The following is a 19,004-nucleotide window of genomic DNA, read 5'->3' as shown; positions in this document are numbered from 1 at the left end:
TCAGAAGTTGATGTGCGTGCTGCTTCCTGAGTAGCTCTTCTTTTCTCTACAATAGCGGCCCGCTTCTTCTCTTCTTTCGTTGGCATCTTTTTGCGTTAAAACTGAATAAGTCAGTGTTTGTGTTAAAATTACTTAGTACATTTTCTTTAATTTTTCACTTAAGCTGGCACTTAAGTCTTCAATCTGTGTCAAGAATGATTTAAGATATGAAGGGACGTAGGGGAAATGAGGTAGGGAAAGTGATTGCAATTATGTTAGGGATGAGAACAGCATCCATACACATGCACCGCACTGCCTCCTTGCTGGCCACTGCCGAGTTGATTCTACAATAAAATAAACATAAAAAGAGGAATAACCTTGGAGGTCAATCATCACCACAAAAACGGATAGTGGACATCACATAATATATGTGTACCAAATTTCAGATCAATAGGTCAAACGGTTTGTGAGCTACAGATGATTTAAAATCATGAACAGACAAACAAACAGCCATGATAGCATATTATATATATTGTCACACACGTGCGCATGGGAGGCAGCTAAAGGGCTTGAGTAAGGGCAGTTCCCAATCAGACCGGGATGCAGCAGAGTGCACTTTTTTTCTCCTTTTCCTGCAGACCATTCACCAGGCCCTATGGACGTCACTTCTGGGTCCGAGCCTTTGGAAGAAGACATTGCCGGCTCCGGCCTCTGTGATGTCATGTCCTATGGCTGATGACCCCTATGAGCCCAACCCCTTTGATCTCATTTCCTGTCTTCCCCTTTAAAAGCCTCCACCTTTTCCCTATTCCGTCAGTTCTGTTTTGGACTCGGTTTTGTGCACGTTAGTGCTGTTATATATTTTGCAACTTTGCAGCCAGGATACCAATATATGGGTGGCTGCCCCAAACCTTTTTATGACTCTTATGTCTGGTTTTTCCGACTATATATATACACACACACTAGACATGGTACCTGGAAAAGATAGGTAATGGAATAATTTAAAAATATTTGCTATCTCTGCATTTTAAGTGCCTTTCTTCTGTATTTGCATGTGTCCAAACCTCTCTTCTCCGGCACTTAATTTCTCAAGTGTGTTCCTGTAAAGCCTGCTTCTCAGACTCTGTCGTTATTTTTGAGGTGCCTTTCTCACCTCATGGCCAGTTTTATACTTTCTGACTTTGAAGGAGACTCTCTTCCCCGTGCATCTCACATTCACACTTCCTCTTTCGTCACATGATCAAAGCCAAAAGGGGCCAATCACACCAAAGCCAAACTGACTAATCAGATAGCTGTGAATAACAGGACAGAAAGAACTTACTGTTTTATTATATAGTAGATACGTAGCAAGACACCCGTTACAATGGTAGGTCTGTCTGTTTCAAATTACATCATTCATTTATTAACCACTGTTCAGCTGATACGCTACCCATTACATCTCCCTTTCTATCAAGACAAATATAAATTGGTGCATGTAAAAGCAAATACAAAAATACAAGGGTTAAGCAAAATTTTAACTGAAAATCATTGTAACAAAGACTAGTGTATGAGATGTAGAAAAAAGAGTAGAAGGATTTCTAAGAACAAAAATGCTGAATTTGGAAAAAAAGATCCTAATTAAGTATTGCAGTTTAATAGGAAATAGATCTAAACTGTGTAACAAGAGAGAGCTTTAACTTGGCAATAGTAATCACTGCCTCGCAGTTAGGAGACCCGGGTTCGCTTCCCAGGCCCTCCCTGCGTGGAGTTTGCATGTTCTCCCCGTGTCTGTGTGGGTTTCCTCCGGGCGCTCCGGTTTCCTCCCACAATCCAAAGACATGCAGGTTAGGTGGATTGGCGATTCTAAATTGGCCCTAGTGTGTGCTTGGTGTGTGGGTGTGTTTGTGTGTGTCCTACGGTGGGTTGGCACCCTGCCCAGGATTGGTTCCTGCCTTGTGCCCTGTGTTGGCTGGGATTGGCTCCGGCAGACCCCTGTGTTCGTATTCAACGGGTTAGAAAGTGGATAGTAATCACTACTGGCCAAAACAAAGTCTGGGAAAATGTAAAAACAGGTATGGAACACTAGTTATATACAAATTAAATACCAATCACATAATTTGCTTGTTTTATTATTTACTTTACCTTTAGAGTAAACTCACAATAAAAGGTTAATTTTGTAATTTTTTAATGTCTATCTACAGAAGATGTCAAAAGCAATGAAATGCCATTAATAAATATGACCAGCTTTTCACATTATTTATCATTGTTCTGAACTTAATTTGTCCAGTATAGGATCACAGAATTCTCAAAAAAAGTTAAATATTCATGTATATAATTAAGACGTTGCTTCTTTTTTTTGCTTTAAAACTAGATTGCATTACTTGCATATAGGAAACTCTGAAATTAACCTTCTTCCATGTCCAGTCATTTCAAGTTTTTATCATGCCAAGACTTTCTTGATGCACCCATTTACTGTGACAGACTTCATAAACTTCTTAACATTATTTATTGTTTTTTCAGTTTTGTCATCTAGCTACCAAGTCCGAAAAGGCTGATGTCTAACTTATCATTGCCTCCCAAAGAGACCATTTGTCTGCACCTCTTCATTAATGTCTGGGCAGCGTATCAATACAGAACTTGCAAACATTTTCATGTGTACACATGTCCGCAAATAAAAAGGAAATTAAAAAGCCTCTCAGTGAATGCTGTAAGAGAAAATATGTCTCTTTACTCAATATAATACTGCTATTATTAGAACATATTTATTTTCAGTAACAGATATTTTCAGAATTTATACTCAAAACTAATGTATGTTTTTTGCTTGTTCTCACATCTCTGCTCCAGCCCTCTGACAGAACTTTTGATAACACAAATAAAAATAGAATTATTGAGAATTCTTGACAAACATTACACCCATTTGATTCATGCACATATATTACATATATACTTTATCGTGTCGGAACTTGTACAACAGAAAAATATTATTTAACTGGCAGCAGTATGGTGACGCAGTAGCTACCTGTGCAAGCAGGGATATGGGTTCAAATCCCAGTCTGGTTAATAGCTGTATGTAGTGCCCTTACTACCTATGTACCCATTGATTACATTTGGATACTCCAATTTCCTCTCACATCCTAAAGACATACTGTACATATTAAGTTAATTGGTAACTCACAAATAGTCCATTGTGGTTTGTAGAGTACATACAGGTGGTGTGCCATACAAGGTTGGCTCTTGTCTTGTACCAGTGTAGCTGTGATTGCTTCCCATTCCCAGTGGCCTTAGTATTAAATTACATTCCATTTAAAACCATGAAAATTAATAGGTTATTACGCTCCTGTTCTGTACCTATCCATCTTCTAATAAAACACTGCTTCATTTATTTATTTGCATGTGCACTCTTACTTCTGTTTGTTTTTCCATTTCTTTTTCACCTGAGTGTTTTTAGCTTATTGTTGTGTATTCTTGTCTATTGTGGAGGACTTCCAGAATAAGATTTTCATTGTACTGAGTACATATGAAGAATGTAAACCCTTCATGTCTTGTGCACAAATAAATGGACTTTTAATGTTGTAGAAAAAAAAATGCACTCAAAAAATTCATTAACATATTCACAAAACATGTTTTAGATAAGCTTCTGATGTTTTAGCCTGAAAATGTATTTCTTTATTTTTTTATGCACTTTTTTCTATTAACACACATACTACCTAAGAGGACTACTATGAAATGTAAAATATAAATACTTGCTAAATAAGGCAAAGGACTTCTGGTTGTGGCTGCTAGGACATAACAAAACTTTATGATAGGAAAACATTCTACCCAATTTATTACAGCTTTTCTATTCAAATTAACCTAGACTTTCCAAAATAGTATTTGGTTGAAGTTTGAAGGTCCATAAGTCTCCTCTTCACCAATGTCCAGTTGTGCTTCATTAAGCTAAAGCACTCACAGCTTCCACCTGTTGTACTTACTTCTTCCATCGATTTCTCCAAACATTCTAACAGTTTATCAACATACAGCCTCTGCAGTCAGTCTAGTAACTCTTCACTTTACTTTGATGTCCTTTTTGTAATATAGAGTCCAAAACTGATTCCCTGTATTCCAGATGTTTTCTCAGAGGTCAATTACACACGCCCTCTGGATGACAGCACCTCCTAGCATGGTGTACAAACCCTGGCAACACCCCACACTTTTCTACTTTTCCCACCAGCTAAACAGTAGGGCATTTGTGTTGTCATCCCCTGCCAAGTTCCTCATGAATTAAAACCTTCGTCTCTTTTGAGAATGATTGTGGCTCAGACATGTCTGTTGGTGTCTTTAAATAAGCAAAAGAAACAGCAGGCTAGGTCTGAATTTGCATGCCCTATATATATATGTACAAAAAAATAATTTCTGCCTCTTTGAAATGTATTGATAATGTAAACACTGACACCTGGCAATTTATTTAGTCGCCTGGTACACAAAACTAATTTCTCAAGACATCCAGGAGCAGCCTTTCTACAGTAATAATGTAGCTGTGACCAGTATTTATTTTAGATTAACATAACCTTCAGTGTTTTAAATTACCCCCACGCATTTTAAATGTCATTTAAGCCCCAGGTGTCTGCTTCTACTGGCAACCACAATAAGCCAGAGTTTTTAAGAAAACCGTTTTTGTGATTTCATCATAAAGACTATCAGCTCCAGCTGGCATCAGGCTTCATTTCAAAATGTGCACACTCACATTTTTCCTCTTCCTTCCACCAAGAACAATAAAATTTAAGGATCCCAGCACAAGGAAATCACAGCTGCAAAACTGAAAGATGGTTAAAAGAAGCTTTTTTTCTATTTTCACTTGAAGAGTTCAAGAAGAATCTTGCCAGTAAGGAGAAGCAATAAGATTCCAATAAGGAGATGCATTTTAAGAAATTCAGTTTCCTTTAATATTTAGGAGGTGAGCTATTTACAAAGTAGAAATGTTTGAGCTGATGAATATTCATTTCAGTGTTCATACCAGGGCTGAAAACCTCTTTTGGAATACAAAACCACATGGCTTCATGTGAATAGAGGGATTAGCCTAAATATAAAGTGCTGCTTCAGTAACATTCATTAAAGAGCCTGCTTTTGAACAAATAACTGTGCAATAAAGAAAACAGGTGAACTGGTACAGCATCACACCGAGCTTTGGAAGTCATCAGAGTAAATTTAACAACATATAAGTAACACTTGGGAAATGAAAACAGACACAAAATACCTTACATAGCCTCATTCTTTTTTTATTTAAAATCAATAAGTACTATACCTACTGTGGAACATATACAGTGGTGTGAAAAACTATTTGCCCCCTTCCTGATTTCTTATTCTTTTGCATGTTTGTCACACAAAATGTTTCTGATCATCCAACACATTTAACCATTAGTCAAATATAACACAAGTAAACACAAAATGCAGTTTTTAAATGATGGTTTTATTATTTAGGAGAAAAAATCCAAACCTACATGGCCCTGTGTGAAAAAGTAATTGCCCCCTGAACCTAATAACTGGTTGGGCCACCCTTAGCAACAATAACTGCAATCAAGCGTTTGCAATAACTTGCAATGAGTCTTTTACAGCGCTCTGGAGGAATTTTGGCCCACTCATCTTTGCAGAATTGTTGTAATTCAGCTTTATTTGATGGTTTTCTAGCATGAACCGCCTTTTTAAGTCATGCCATAGCATCTCAATTGGATTCAGGTCAGGACTTTGACTAGGCCACTCCAAAGTCTTCATTTTGTTTTTCTTCAGCCATTCAGAGGTGGATTTTCTGGTGTGTTTTGGGTCATTGTCCTGTTGCAGCACCCAAGATCGCTTCAGCTTGAGTTGACAAACAGATGGCCGGACATTCTCCTTTTGGTAGACAGTAGAATTCATGGTTCCATCTATCACAGCAAGCCTTTCAGGTCCTGAAGCAGCAAAACAACCCCAGACCATCACACTACCACCACCATATTTTACTGTTGGTATGATGTTCTTTTTCTGAAATGCTGTGTTCCTTTTATGCCAGATGTAACGGACATTTGCCTTCCAAAAAGTTCAACTTTTGTCTCATCAGTCCACAAGGTATTTTCCCAAAAGTCTTGGCAATCATTGAGATGTTTCTTAGCAAAATTGAGACGAGCCCTAATGTTCTTTTTGCTTAACAGTGGTTTGTGTCTTGGAAATCTGCCATGCAGGCCGTTTTTGCCCAGTCTCTTTCTTATGGTGGAGTCGTGAAAACTGACCTTAACTGAGGCAAGTGAGGCCTGCAGTTCTTTAGACGTTGTCCTGGGGTCTTTTGTGACCTCTCGGATGAGTCGTCTCTGCGCTCTTGGGGTAATTTTGGTCGGCCGGCCACTCCTGGGAAGGTTCACCACTGTTCCATGTTTTTGCCATTTGTGGATAATGGCTCTCACTGTGGTTTGCTGGAGTCCCAAAGCTTTAGAAATGGCTTTATAACCTTTACCAGACTGATAGATCTCAATTATTTGTGTTATTTGTTCCTGAATTTCTTTGGATCTTGGCATGATGTCTGGCTTTTGAGGTGCTTTTGGTCTACTTCTCTGTGTCAGGCAGCTCCTATTTAAGTGATTTCTTGATTGAAACAGGTGTGGCAGTAATCAGGCCTGGGGGTGGCTACGGAAATTGAACTCAGGTGTGATACACCACAGTTAGGTTATTTTTTAACAAGGGGCAATTACTTTTTCACACAGGGCCATGTAGGTTTGGATTTTTTTTTCTCCCTAAATAATAAAAACCATCATTTAAAAACTGCATTTTGTGTTTACTTGTGTTATATTTGACTAATGGTTAAATGTGTTTGATGATCAGAAACATTTTGTGTGACAAACATGCAAAAGAATAAGAAATCAGGAAGGGGGCAAATAGTTTTTCACACCACTGTAGAGTTCAATCTCCTTCCCTCAAGAGTCATGCATGAACCAATACAGTTTTAGTTGTCATTATGGTCCCCAGTCACTGTAAGATGACTATAGCAATATTTTTTAAAATCAGCTTGCTATAAACACAAGCTGTGTCTTCAGTCAAGGCATACTTCAGAAGATTTCACTTTGAGATCAATTACAAATAGAAAAACAGGCCTAATTTGACTTAAAGATAACATGATGATAAATGTATGTTTGGGGACCATTACACCATCATTACAATTCAGATGCGAGAAACAAAAAAAGACAAAAGATGACATCATGATCTTGGTGGAACAGCCAAGTGAATGTCACCATCCCATGAAGTAAACCCAAAAAGAAAACCTCTTCTCCTTTGGGAAGCCATTGAGTTTAAACTAACGATCAATCCAAATAAGTAGTTGAAAAATAACAGATGGACCACATCTGCAACTTAAACTTAAAACAGTCCCTCAGTTCTGACTATTTCCCTATATTACCTTAGGTTACTGCCAAGCCAGGCCATGGCACTAGAGTATAACTCAATAAAGAAAAGAATGTAAATATTAAGCTGGATGCACTAATGTGAATGGCTAGAGTAATACAGGAATAGCTATAGGCTAGGGGTCTCCACTACAGATGTGTTTTACCCAATTAGATACATGTTGCAATAGCTCTATAATAATGTAACATTCTCAGAGCCATTTATTCCAGTGCTGCCTTGTTTTATAATGTATTTAACAACCATACTTAAGCAGGATTAGAGACATTTGTCAAGTAAAAGTAAAACATACCAATGTACAAACAACATAAGTTGATATTTTAAAGTATATATTAATTGAACTTAAGTACAGTAAATATATTATCTCCCCCCATATTTATATCCTTCTGTCCATTCATTTTCGAAACCCTCTTATCTGGGGCAGGGTCACAAAGAAACTAGTGCCTGCCCTAGCAAGCATCTGGCACAATGCAAGAACAAGCCCTAAACATAATGCCAACCTGTTGCAGGGTCAACACACACACACACACACACAGACCAGGGGTCTCTTTAGCAATGTCAATATAACTTGCCTATCTTTGAACTGTGGGAGCAAACACACACAAACATGAGAACATGCAAACTGTGCAGGGAGCACCTGGGACTTGAAACCCAGTTCCCTTGTTGTGAAATGCTACGACTGTGGCCACCATGCCCAAAACCTGTTTTACATATAGTCAAGAAAAACTTCTTACAAACTTAAAATAATTCAGACTACCTTATCTTTGTGTGTGACTTGTATTACAATCACTAAAGTACAAGCCAACTAACTTCAACTTGAAGCAGTGGCATTCAGCATGAGCAGCCATCTTAATGACTATATGCTAATTCATTAGGGAGGTTACAAATAGAGTGGCGTTGAGGCTTGCTCCACTTTAAGAAGGAGATAATTCCTGAAAACTCATTTGTAAAGTAAACTTTTGTAATGGACACAGGCCAGTTTCTAAATGCACGAGCATCGCCAGTGGAAATATTGAAGACTGGAGCTGTCCATTTCCAGCATCCAGGCCTGTCCCAAACAAACAGCTCCTACCCATTTGGCAGGCTGCTGAAGGATGGTGTCTAAACAAGGTAGCACCAGCTGTGGAAATAACTGACAAAGAGATTGCATGTCACCAGTGTTGACTGCAGCAAGGTGTAGATAGATATACTGAACTTTATTTGTCCCAAGTGGAAATTTGGCTTTTTACAGAAACTCTTTCAATAAATAAATACATGCATAAATAGAAAAATAAATAAATATACAAACACACTATGGTCTGAATACATGCCAGAATGACTACAGTGCAAGAAAATTAAAATGAAACAAAAATGACTCTCTGTTACAGTCACTTGAAGCAACTGCATAGATGATCAGGTGGTAGAACCAGTGGTACACAATTGAAAATCACTCCAGATTCTATATATGTGCAAATTTTCCTAAAGCATGAGAGCCAGCATTTTAGATAACTGACTGAAGTAAAACATTGTATATATTTGTGTAGACATTTGTTTTCTGGTATATGATGCAGTACTGAATGTCCAGCTAAATATATTGTAGTAAAAGTGTTTGTTTTTGTTTGAAAATGTAGTGAAGTAAAAATAAACAGAAAATTGTATGCTGAAGTAGAAATATTCCCAAAACATACTCAAGCACAGTAACAAAGTACTTGTTCATTACTATACAACAGTGAAATTCAGGGGTTGCCAAGTCTATTATGGCAGCACATACACACCCACTTTCAGATAGGGTCAGTTTAGAATCACCAATCAATCTGAAAAAAGAAAGAAATCACTTTTTAACTCAAGAGAACAAGGAGCACAATAAATGAAATAATTTAATGCCAACGGGTGTGTATATACGCCATTTTGGGATAACACCACATACAAAGTGATGAATGCTTGTGGTTTGCGGTCAATCTAGAGCTCACTGCCACATGCTGACCTGCACAGTATTGGGACTATAAAACACTATAGTTACTAACATACAAATTAATTCTATATACAACTGTTTAGCGACATACAACCATTCATCTGAGGATCTCCACTTTTTATTTTGAGTCTGCCAAAGGACTTCATAAATGCTTCTATTTAAACTTAAAGAAAAACATCACTTCACATGTTTACAACCAGACACACTCACTAAAAATGGGAAAGGAGTAAAGGTTTCAGGGGTCTTATAAGGACAGCCACGTGAATTGACACTGCTTTTTGCCATAATGTCGAAGGGGTCCTTGTTTTGTAACTTTGTCTGGAATCAACAGCAACTACCGCTTCCCCTGGTAGTGGAGACACCACTCCCTAACAAAATTGTTTTTATGTGAATCATTGGCCATTAGCTTTCTCTTCAACTTAAGCTCTGGTAAAAGAAAGATCCAAAAGCAAAACAAGGAAAGGTAGATTAGACAGTTTTGAATTTCTTTACTATGAGAAACAAATTACCGCCAGTGAGCTGTGCCTAGAATCGCAGCCTCTCTGATATCGATCTTTGTACCTCTCCTGAAGTCAGATATTGATTGGATCCAGTTTTGACTGGAGAGGCAGATGATAAGGAAAGAGCAATTTAGGGGACCGCATTTCCTACAAGCTCCCTGTGGACTTCTGACTTGAGACTCATTAGCATTTTCTGAAGTGTGGGATCATTAAGATGTTATCATTGATGCACACTTCACTGGCAAAACAAAAGCACTGTCTACAGCAAGGCAGCACACAACTGTCACATTGATACTCTCATCACCTCTGCTGGAGATGTCACATCACTTATTCTTTTCGTCACTCCAACTTAGCAGTTGGTGTCTTCAGCCTGCTTTTGGCACATAGTTTAAGTGCAGATTAATGGGGTACTTTTCTGGTCAGTCCAATGCAAACAAGTAACTAAAATGAATTATGTTTGATATATTTTCAACACAGAAAAGCTCAAGGGAAACCTTGTATTAAAATCTGAATGCAGATAGCCACAAGTAAATGTGATTGCCATTGACAGAGTCACTTAGAATTGTTCTACATCACTCCCCCCAGTCAAATCAAAGCATCAGCTTATCTGCTGTTTTTGTAGCATTTATAATATCACTATGTGCAATGCATTTACAAACATGCCAAAGGAGAAGTCCAACATTTACTTGTGGTGGAGAGAAAAAAAGGTTGTGCCTCAGCGTATAGGACAGTCACCAAAGTCAGGTAGTAAAGCAGTAGCCTGGCGAGCTGTGTGGTGCACCAATCAAGGCTAGTGTATACTTACCCTGTTCTATCACCACAAGTGTTGCCAACGGAGTATTGCCAATGGTGTATGAACTGAGCAGTTGTCAGTAATACGATTAATCTAATTAAAGGGTGGCAGAAGTCCAAACTTTATCATGGCAGAATCTGGTGGAAGGTAGGAAAAGGTTCTGGATGGGATGCCAGTCTACTGTGAAGAACACTAATTTTAACACCACCAATTCGCTTAGGATGTGAGAGAAAATCATACACACACAGTACGTCCAGATTCAAACCAGTCTATAGAGCTGCGAGATCATGCAAAATGTTGAGCGACTACACTGCCCCAAGTGAGGAAATGAGCATGTGGTGAACAGTGTGAAACACAACACACCACCATCTTGGGTTTGCAATAGAAGACAAGGATAAGCACTAAAAAACACCTTACACTCAATATATATTAGTAGTGGATTGAGTGTGGAATGCTGGGTGTATTTTCTCTGAAATATTAGGAACTCATTATAAGGCCAAATAGCAGTCTCAAGGATGCACCAGTGCCGCTTAAAGTAAATGTTTAATCAGAAATTGATACAAAAAAATATTTTAATATTTACAGTATATTGACCAAACATAATTTCATGTATCCTTACCTTCTAAAGAAAAGGGAACAAAACTGAAATTCATGCTCAAGCCAAAACTCTGCTGAACTCTCAAACCACCCTATCTTAGCCAGTATGAGAATTCAGTCTACTCGTCGACTCAGATATATTACCCTGAAGGTTTTACATTTCCTTTGACTCACTATAGGTATAATGCAGTTCATTCCTCTTGTAATGTCAATGCTGCTACAAAGTATTCTTATTGTGAAGAGCACTACAGTATATGGAATATATCTTTATTATTTGTTTTAACGTGGTTACTCAGCTTGACATAGTCTTGTTCTTTTTTATATTGAGTGCATAAAGATTTATAAAGCTGGAGACTGCAGCCATACCAACCCATGACAAATACACAATCCACAGGTGAACATTTTGTGAAAGCTAAATCAGCAAGCGGGCATAGCAAAAGAACACCAGCACTTTGACGCTGACGATTATCATGGATTACAATACGGACAAATCATCAGTTGGTTTTATTTTAGATCAGAATAAAGCTGTGTGCACACTGAATTCCAATATAATTAAACTTCAGTAGTAACAAATAATACAACTGGATTTTCTGACAACTGCTCTGAGGTGGCTGATCTTTTAAATGCAAATGATCAACTGACATTCAAACTGTGTCTGAAAGACTTGCACCCAGGATCATGAGGTATAAAATCCCACTGAAATCAAAAAATGCTCAGGTATTACAAAGTCAAAGGTAAAACTCAAAAGAGGGAGGCAGAAAACAAACATGAGATATTGTACCATCATGAAAGATGATTAAATGTATCTCTAGGAAATAAAAGATATTGTTATTGACTGAAAGAGCAGCCGACATGCTCTTGTCAATGATGGAATAAGTTTGATCTGTTCTTAGGTCCCTGCTGAGCTGCCTTGTATGTTGGTTGTTTCAGCAGTTAGTGACTAATAGCAATACATAAAACCTTTTTGGAAACAGAAATATGAGGGTTGTTAGTTTTACTGTTTCTCATAGTTTGTGATACATGACAATGAAATAGCTTTTACCCTTGTTGACAATATACAATAATCAAGACAAACAAAATCAGTAAAGCTTAGTTGTTTGATTTTTTAGAAACACTCAAAAACAATTAAAATTAATTTCCATGGCTGGCAGAGCTGCAAAATGTGCACATTGATGCAGTCAACTGGGTTACTACTATTATCTCACAGCAAATCTCTCCTATTTAATCCTCAAACCTTCAGTTGGTCTCAGTACATTTCTACTTGTCTTTTCAAATCCATCCATCCATTTTCTAACCCGCTGAATCCGAATACAAGGTCACGGGGGTCTGCTGGAGCCAATCCCAGCCAACACAGTGCACAAGGCACGAAACAATCCCAGGCAGGATGCCAACCCACCGCAGGACACACACAAACACACCCACACACCAATTCAGGATTGCCAATCCACCTAACCGACATGTCTTTGGACTGTGGGAGGAAACCGGAGCACCCAGAGGAAACCCACGCAGACACGGGGAAAACATGCAAACTCCACGCAGGGAGGACCCGGGAGGCGAACCCAGGTCTCCTAACTGCGAGGCAGCAGCGCTACCACTGCGCCACCATGCCGCCCTGTCTTTTCAAATAAAACATAAATGCTAACAACATCCATCCATCCACTGACTGAGAGGAGAAGCCTGGCACTCTAATGTGCCTGAGTTGGAATTCACTATATGGACTTAATAATAATAGCTCATCTGTGTCATTAGGATGGTATGGTTGTTAGCACTCACAGTTCCCTGTGATGTTTGTTTGTGTCCACGTGGGTTTTAGATACTGCAGTTGCCACACATTCCAATGATCCATACGTTAGGCTGATATACCCTGTGTGACTGAATGAGCCTGTAACAGACTAGCGCCAGATCCAGGGTTGGCTCCTTTCTGGTGTCTAATCCTGCCACAGTATTCAACAGACTCTAGAGTAGACTATTGCAACTTTGTCATGGATTAAGCCGGCTTGTTGTTTATTTTTTCCTGCCTCTAGGTTTTTTATTGTGCTAACTTGATAACTCTGTTTATCTTTTTATTTGGTGTATAATACTTCCGATTTTTGCTTCTGTATAAACCTATTTATTATGCCTCTTTTTCTGTGCCTCTGCTATGCTGAATTTTCCTACAACACTTGGAGCATGTGAAAAGTGAGTAGAAATAAAATGTATTATTATTGCTATTATTATACTAAATAAGTGATAGACTGATTGTAGTATGGTAAAAAATGGTATACTGCATTGATATGTATTTACCTCTGGTCACATTAGGATGGAGATGTTACTTTTTTGGATTAAAAAAAATGCAAGATGGAATGTTATCTGGGACTCTCCAAGGTGAGGCTGTGCCTCAATATATCACTACAGAAGACTAGACAGATACATATGAATAATAATATAGATAGATAGATAGATAGATAGATCTGCATATTTCAAACGTGCCACTGGAAACTGCCAGGAATGTGTCACACCATTTATTCTGTATCAGTTTGTAATAAAAATGAAAAAGTCACACTGCACTTTAGTAATTACAGGCTATCAGGGTCAGTGGCCTTTGCTGTCTCTGTGGTAAACACACAAATGTTGTGTGTGTGCATGTCTCATTGTGGCATCAGTCTCAATGTGAATATTTTATCTTTCCAACAGGTTTTCCTTCTTTAGGGTCAAATTAGCCCTGAGGGTTTATTAAAATCATCACATCCCAGGGGTTCCTATCCTTATCATCTGTAAGTAGACTATATCACTGCCATTGCTAATAAGCACCTAATATGCCTCATTTCTGAGAAGACTGATGGAGTATTTCACTCAGCTGGCTGACACGTGAACTTTTTTTTCATATTTTTCCCTATAATTCATGTGAAAAAGAAAAAGCAACTCCTTAAAAAATTGCCCACAAGAGTCTTAGAGGCTGACTAACCCCTCTGCAAATTCACACTGTTCACAGCTCTGCAAAACTCAAGCAGTTCAACGGCAAGAGACACAAGTTTTCTTTTGAGTAACTGCTGTTACTGGCATATGTTGTAGTTAACTGTAAAGCTCTGGTATACCACAAAGTGTTCTCTGCTCCACTAGCCAAGCTACAAGCATTCTGCCTGACTAAGTATCTTCACCAGCTGCACTGAAACCATCCTGCCCTGACGGTGAGGTATTTTAGGTATTTCCTCCTGCTTAATTTTCACAAAGATATTTTGAGTGTTCTTAAATGAATAGATGCTGGTAGACTGGCATATTGCTGCCTATAAGCTGAAGAACATCAAGTGTCACCTACCTGAGGGGGATTTTGACAGCCAGGTACCTGTCAATTGCAACTGCAAGCAGGCTGAAAATTGAGCTCTGTGTCAAGACAAGGACAAAACAGGCAAGAAACAGGCAGCTGTAGAACTCAGAGGAGAAGCCAGTGCTGATGGTAATGGCAAACGGAATGGCGAGGCACCCCACTAGAATATCGGCCACAGCCAAAGACACTAAAAAGTAGTTTGTGGCATTTTTCAGGGTGCTGTTGATTGAGACCGCCCAACACACCAAAACATTGCCTGCAATGGCCAGGACCGCTATGAACAACTCAGTCACAACATACAGCTTATTCACCTCAAATGGGGACTGGCTACTCATTTTCTGGAATGCCAAGTGACATTACGTAAGTAGCCAGCAGCGAAACTCCCATGAGCGGTAGAATCCAGAGGCCAAAGAGTCAACTGTAATCCAATTGGGTCTATGATGGCCATCCATGGGGCTGGGGGCTCAGGGATCAGGGTTCACTTATGTTTGGGCTGATTATCCTGAGTCCTTCCTTGGTTTCCTAAAGAAGAAAGTGTGAAAATTGTTAATTTTTATGTGGCATCTTTTATATTACATCATATTTTACTAAACAAACATGATTACAATTTAATTAACAAGGTCAGTGATAAATTAAAATATATTACTTAAATGTGATACCAGGGTTTCAAAAACAATCCTGATGCAAGACCCGTTGTGAAACCTAGCATTACACATAAAAAAAGAACATTTCCATAAATTAATAAAACTACACGAAAGTTTTTCAAATTCATTTGAACATATTTTTTAACGTTTAATTCGTACAGAAATTGGTATGCTTAATAACATAATCGATATAAAATTACTGATTAACAAATTCATATATAAATGTATTAAAGTATCGTGTCTTCATCTAGAAAAAAGAAACGCAGGAGGGGAAAAAAATACGAGGCAGTCCGAACTGTGGACTCAATCACACAGTCATCTGAAGTTTATCGAACCCTCCAACATGACCGCACAAGCGATCCGAGACCACCGGGCTTGCGAATGCGCGAGCAGGACTGACACGAAACTTCGACAGCACCAGGAGGCGCGCGCATAATGCAGAGCGGCGGTACTCGGCGTCGATCGCAGCACGGCGCAGTCACGGATCGGGTCGCTCGTTCGGTACCGCTTTTCGCGCCCACTACCTGTTGACCATCTTTACAGCGCACCCGAGAACAGAAGGATAGAAAAGTTCACGAAGAAACGCCAACATGGCTGTGCATATCCTATTTGTAGACGATAATTTTTGTTTGTTTTACCTTTGTGAGCATTCTGCTCTGTACACAAGTGCTGACTTGGTTTAAGTTTGAACCGTCCGCCGGTGACTCGCGCTACATCCAGATATGCATTCTCAGCCCGTTGAACGGTAAGTTCTGTCAAAGAGACTTAGAACTGTTCTTGATGCGGTCGACCCCACACTCCTTTAGCAGCCGCTTCACTTCTGTCTGTGCACTTCAGTCGTGCTTGGGATGCTCTGCACGGCAAATGAGTAGCTACGCCTTCGCGGGGAACATCTGTGCGCTCATTTGAGCACATGGGCTTAAAAGAGAGAGCACGTCAACTATCTGGAGAATAAAGTCCCCGCCCCGGGAGGCAGGCAGGGCATTCGCTTTTCTTTTCTTTCTTTCTTTCATAACCACATATTCACGAGCCCTGATTTATTGTACACTTTTGGAATGTGGCATGTCCATAGCAGGACTTAACTTTCTTTTAAGATATGTCCATGAGGCTCTATAGAACTTAGTGAAAATTCAACATGTGTCACAAACGTTCATAAGCAAGCCTGAGCAATGCAGGGGATAGGAATCATTCTATTTAAACATAATCCGTGACCTTCCTTGTACCAATGTTATGTCTTGCAGGGGGAAATATGGGTCACAAGCCTTTGAGGTTACTCTCAGACTGTTTAGGCAGCATGGTGTACCTCAAACCACAAGACTGACTCTCTGTATGACCCTAAGTAGGTCACTTAACTTTCCTTCACTCCTCTTGTAACACATCCTGGTCTTGTAAACCAATGGGTAAAGTCATCTTATAAATATAGAGCAATAGAAACGAATAATTGAACAGTATATAAGAAATCCAGCTTCACAGGAGGACCTGGTGCAAAACAGGAGCATTTGGTGGACAAGACATCACTTCACAACATAGCACACCCACTTTCTCACTGACATTCACATAGGTTGAGATGTTGGGGAAAAAATCCACAAAGACAATGGGAGAAAGTACATTTGTGCAAACTCCACATAGACATTGACCACTGCATTGATCAAACCAATGACAAAACTGTGAGGGAGCACTGTGCAACCATGCTGCACCTATCAGTTATCTCCAGCATGTACTCTATTATATACTGTATATTTACATAAAAATCCTCATAGTGCCAGGTGTTCAATTTGATGTCATCTATTTGAAACTCATTTATAGTGTCATAGACGTGCAAGTAGGAGGCAGCTAAAGGCCTGAACGGGCCTTTAAAGGCGCCATCTTGACTGTCTGTGATCAGTTCTGTGTGAACATCTCTGTTCATTTATTGCTATTTTAGCAGCCAGGATACAATATACGGCTGGCTGCCTCAAACCTTTATTATGCCTTTTGGAATTATTTGTCACAATAGTTTTATAGTGAATTCCTGTTTCTTCCTGGTGCTCAGGATCCAGATGAGCTTATTTAACTTCCATAGCTCAAAACGATATAACCATCTTGACTGGTAACTCCAGCCTTCCCAGTAATGAGTTAGGACATACCCTAATACACTAGTTTACCTGTCCAGAGTTGGTTCCTGCCAGGACAGTCTACAGCACAAGTGTCACACTCAGATCGTACAGGATTGCAGTGGCCACAAGTTTTCTTTCCAGCACTTATTATTAACTAATTATTGCTGCTAATAGACCATACTTTTTTGCATTAATTTGCTTTTTAAGACTTATATTTTTCCACCTGCCAAACAATGAGATGCAAAGCAAGCAAACAGATGGTCAGTGTTTTGATCCTGTTCGCACCTATATGTCCATCACACAATATCTGTTTCAATAAAATATTTTAAGAAAATAGAGTGGAGATCTCAGAAGTAGAGCACTGACAAGCCATAGAATTAAATTACAGATTTCACAAACAGCAATAACTGGTTTTGAATTAATAAATTAGTTGGAAATAAAATGAAGGCTCACCAAGATCTGAGTTTGAGATCCTTAAGTTAGCTGGTCATCTGTCAGCCTGCTTCGCATCTCTTTATTGTTTGTCTGCTGATTAAAGAAAGAAAAAAAAAAACAAGGTCTCTGAATTATAAAAAGCAAGTCTACTAAAATCAGGGCAAAAAGGCTGATTAGAAGCAGTGATTGCTTATTAGATAGATAGATAGATACTTTATTAATTATGAAAGTGGACAATATGAAAACCTGTAGCCACAATGGCCATCCATTATCTAAGTTTTACAACTCTGGTCCATAGGCTCAGGTGCACAGAAAATCAGAATTCAAAGTAGACGACTTCATAATTCAGTGCACGTGTTGTGTGACTACTGAGATATCGTCTTCACTTACTTAATCAGGTCAAAGCCTCTATGACCTGTCCCTCTCTATATCCAACAGAATACCAGCTCACCCATAATGATCACACTGACACCTGAAAACGTTCAGAAATCCTTATGACTTAATAGTGGTCAAGCTCTTGCATTGCTGCTGATCTCCAGGTGATAAAGATAAGGTTTCTTTTCTTCTTCAGTTGAGCTGTAGGTCTTATACTTTGAACATGAACATGGTAGGGTGCTATAACAGAATAAACGGAACTGCTGTCAACTGGCCTGTCCTAGCACAGATTTGTTATCCGAGAGCTTCCTCTTTTGACTGACCTGAATTGCTACCCTTTTCACTGAATGCATTTTCTTTTTGCTAGGCCAAAGAGCTCCTCCTTCCTGGATGTCTACTCAGTTGATGCTGTGATATTTTATGATGGTTTGGATTTACAAATGTGTGAAGTTACAATTTAGAAAGGCTCTCATATCATCTGATTTTTGAAATCCCTGTCTGATGTGTAGGCCTGTTATACTAAGTTATGAACATAAGTGTGATGCAAATGCTCTTCATGATTTGCTTGTCATTCTTTCCTGGAGTCTTGAATGTTCTTTTGTTCTTTTGTCTTTCATAGAATAACTTGTAAAGGGAGCTATTCTATATTTCTGTTGCATCTTTAGATATAACAGGAGATAGTTATAATTGTTGACTAAAGTATTCTCTCCATCTTCTTGAGATTCTCATTGTGTATATGTTAATTTCAAACCTAATTAGTTGATTGGTTAATGCTCCTGTGTCCCCTCTACAGAGTCCAGGGTTCAAATCCAAGCCAGATTACCATCCATAGGGCGTTTCCACCAATGTCACCAATGATGAATGCAGACAGGCTGCTTCACATCCAAGAGAGGCAGATTTGCAACTGGCTAGAAGACATATTTTTAGTTAAGCTGAAGAACTGACAGCTCTAA

The 19,004-nt window shown here is 38.9% G+C and overlaps 1 protein-coding gene across 1 annotated transcript in view; it reads right to left on the bottom strand.

Annotated features, from left to right (window-relative positions):
- adora2b (adenosine A2b receptor) overlaps positions 1 to 16,124 on the bottom strand; it is a 53,852-nt gene extending 37,728 nt beyond the window's left edge. Inside the window, exons 1-2 of the mRNA XM_039757053.1 lie at positions 15,784 to 16,124; positions 14,493 to 15,023 (exon numbers count right to left, since the gene is read on the bottom strand). Of these exons, the coding sequence (XP_039612987.1) occupies positions 14,493 to 14,836 (344 nt within the window). The 5' untranslated portion in view covers positions 14,837 to 15,023; positions 15,784 to 16,124. The remainder of the gene's footprint in view (positions 1 to 14,492; positions 15,024 to 15,783) is intronic.
- Between the last annotated feature and the right edge of the window lie 2,880 nt (positions 16,125 to 19,004).

Source organism: Polypterus senegalus, chromosome 6 (assembly GCF_016835505.1).
Source record: "Polypterus senegalus isolate Bchr_013 chromosome 6, ASM1683550v1, whole genome shotgun sequence".
Classification (NCBI taxonomy): domain Eukaryota; kingdom Metazoa; phylum Chordata; class Cladistia; order Polypteriformes; family Polypteridae; genus Polypterus; species Polypterus senegalus.
Note: the sequence above shows the minus strand (reverse complement) of the source record. Positions and strands in the feature narration are given on the sequence as shown.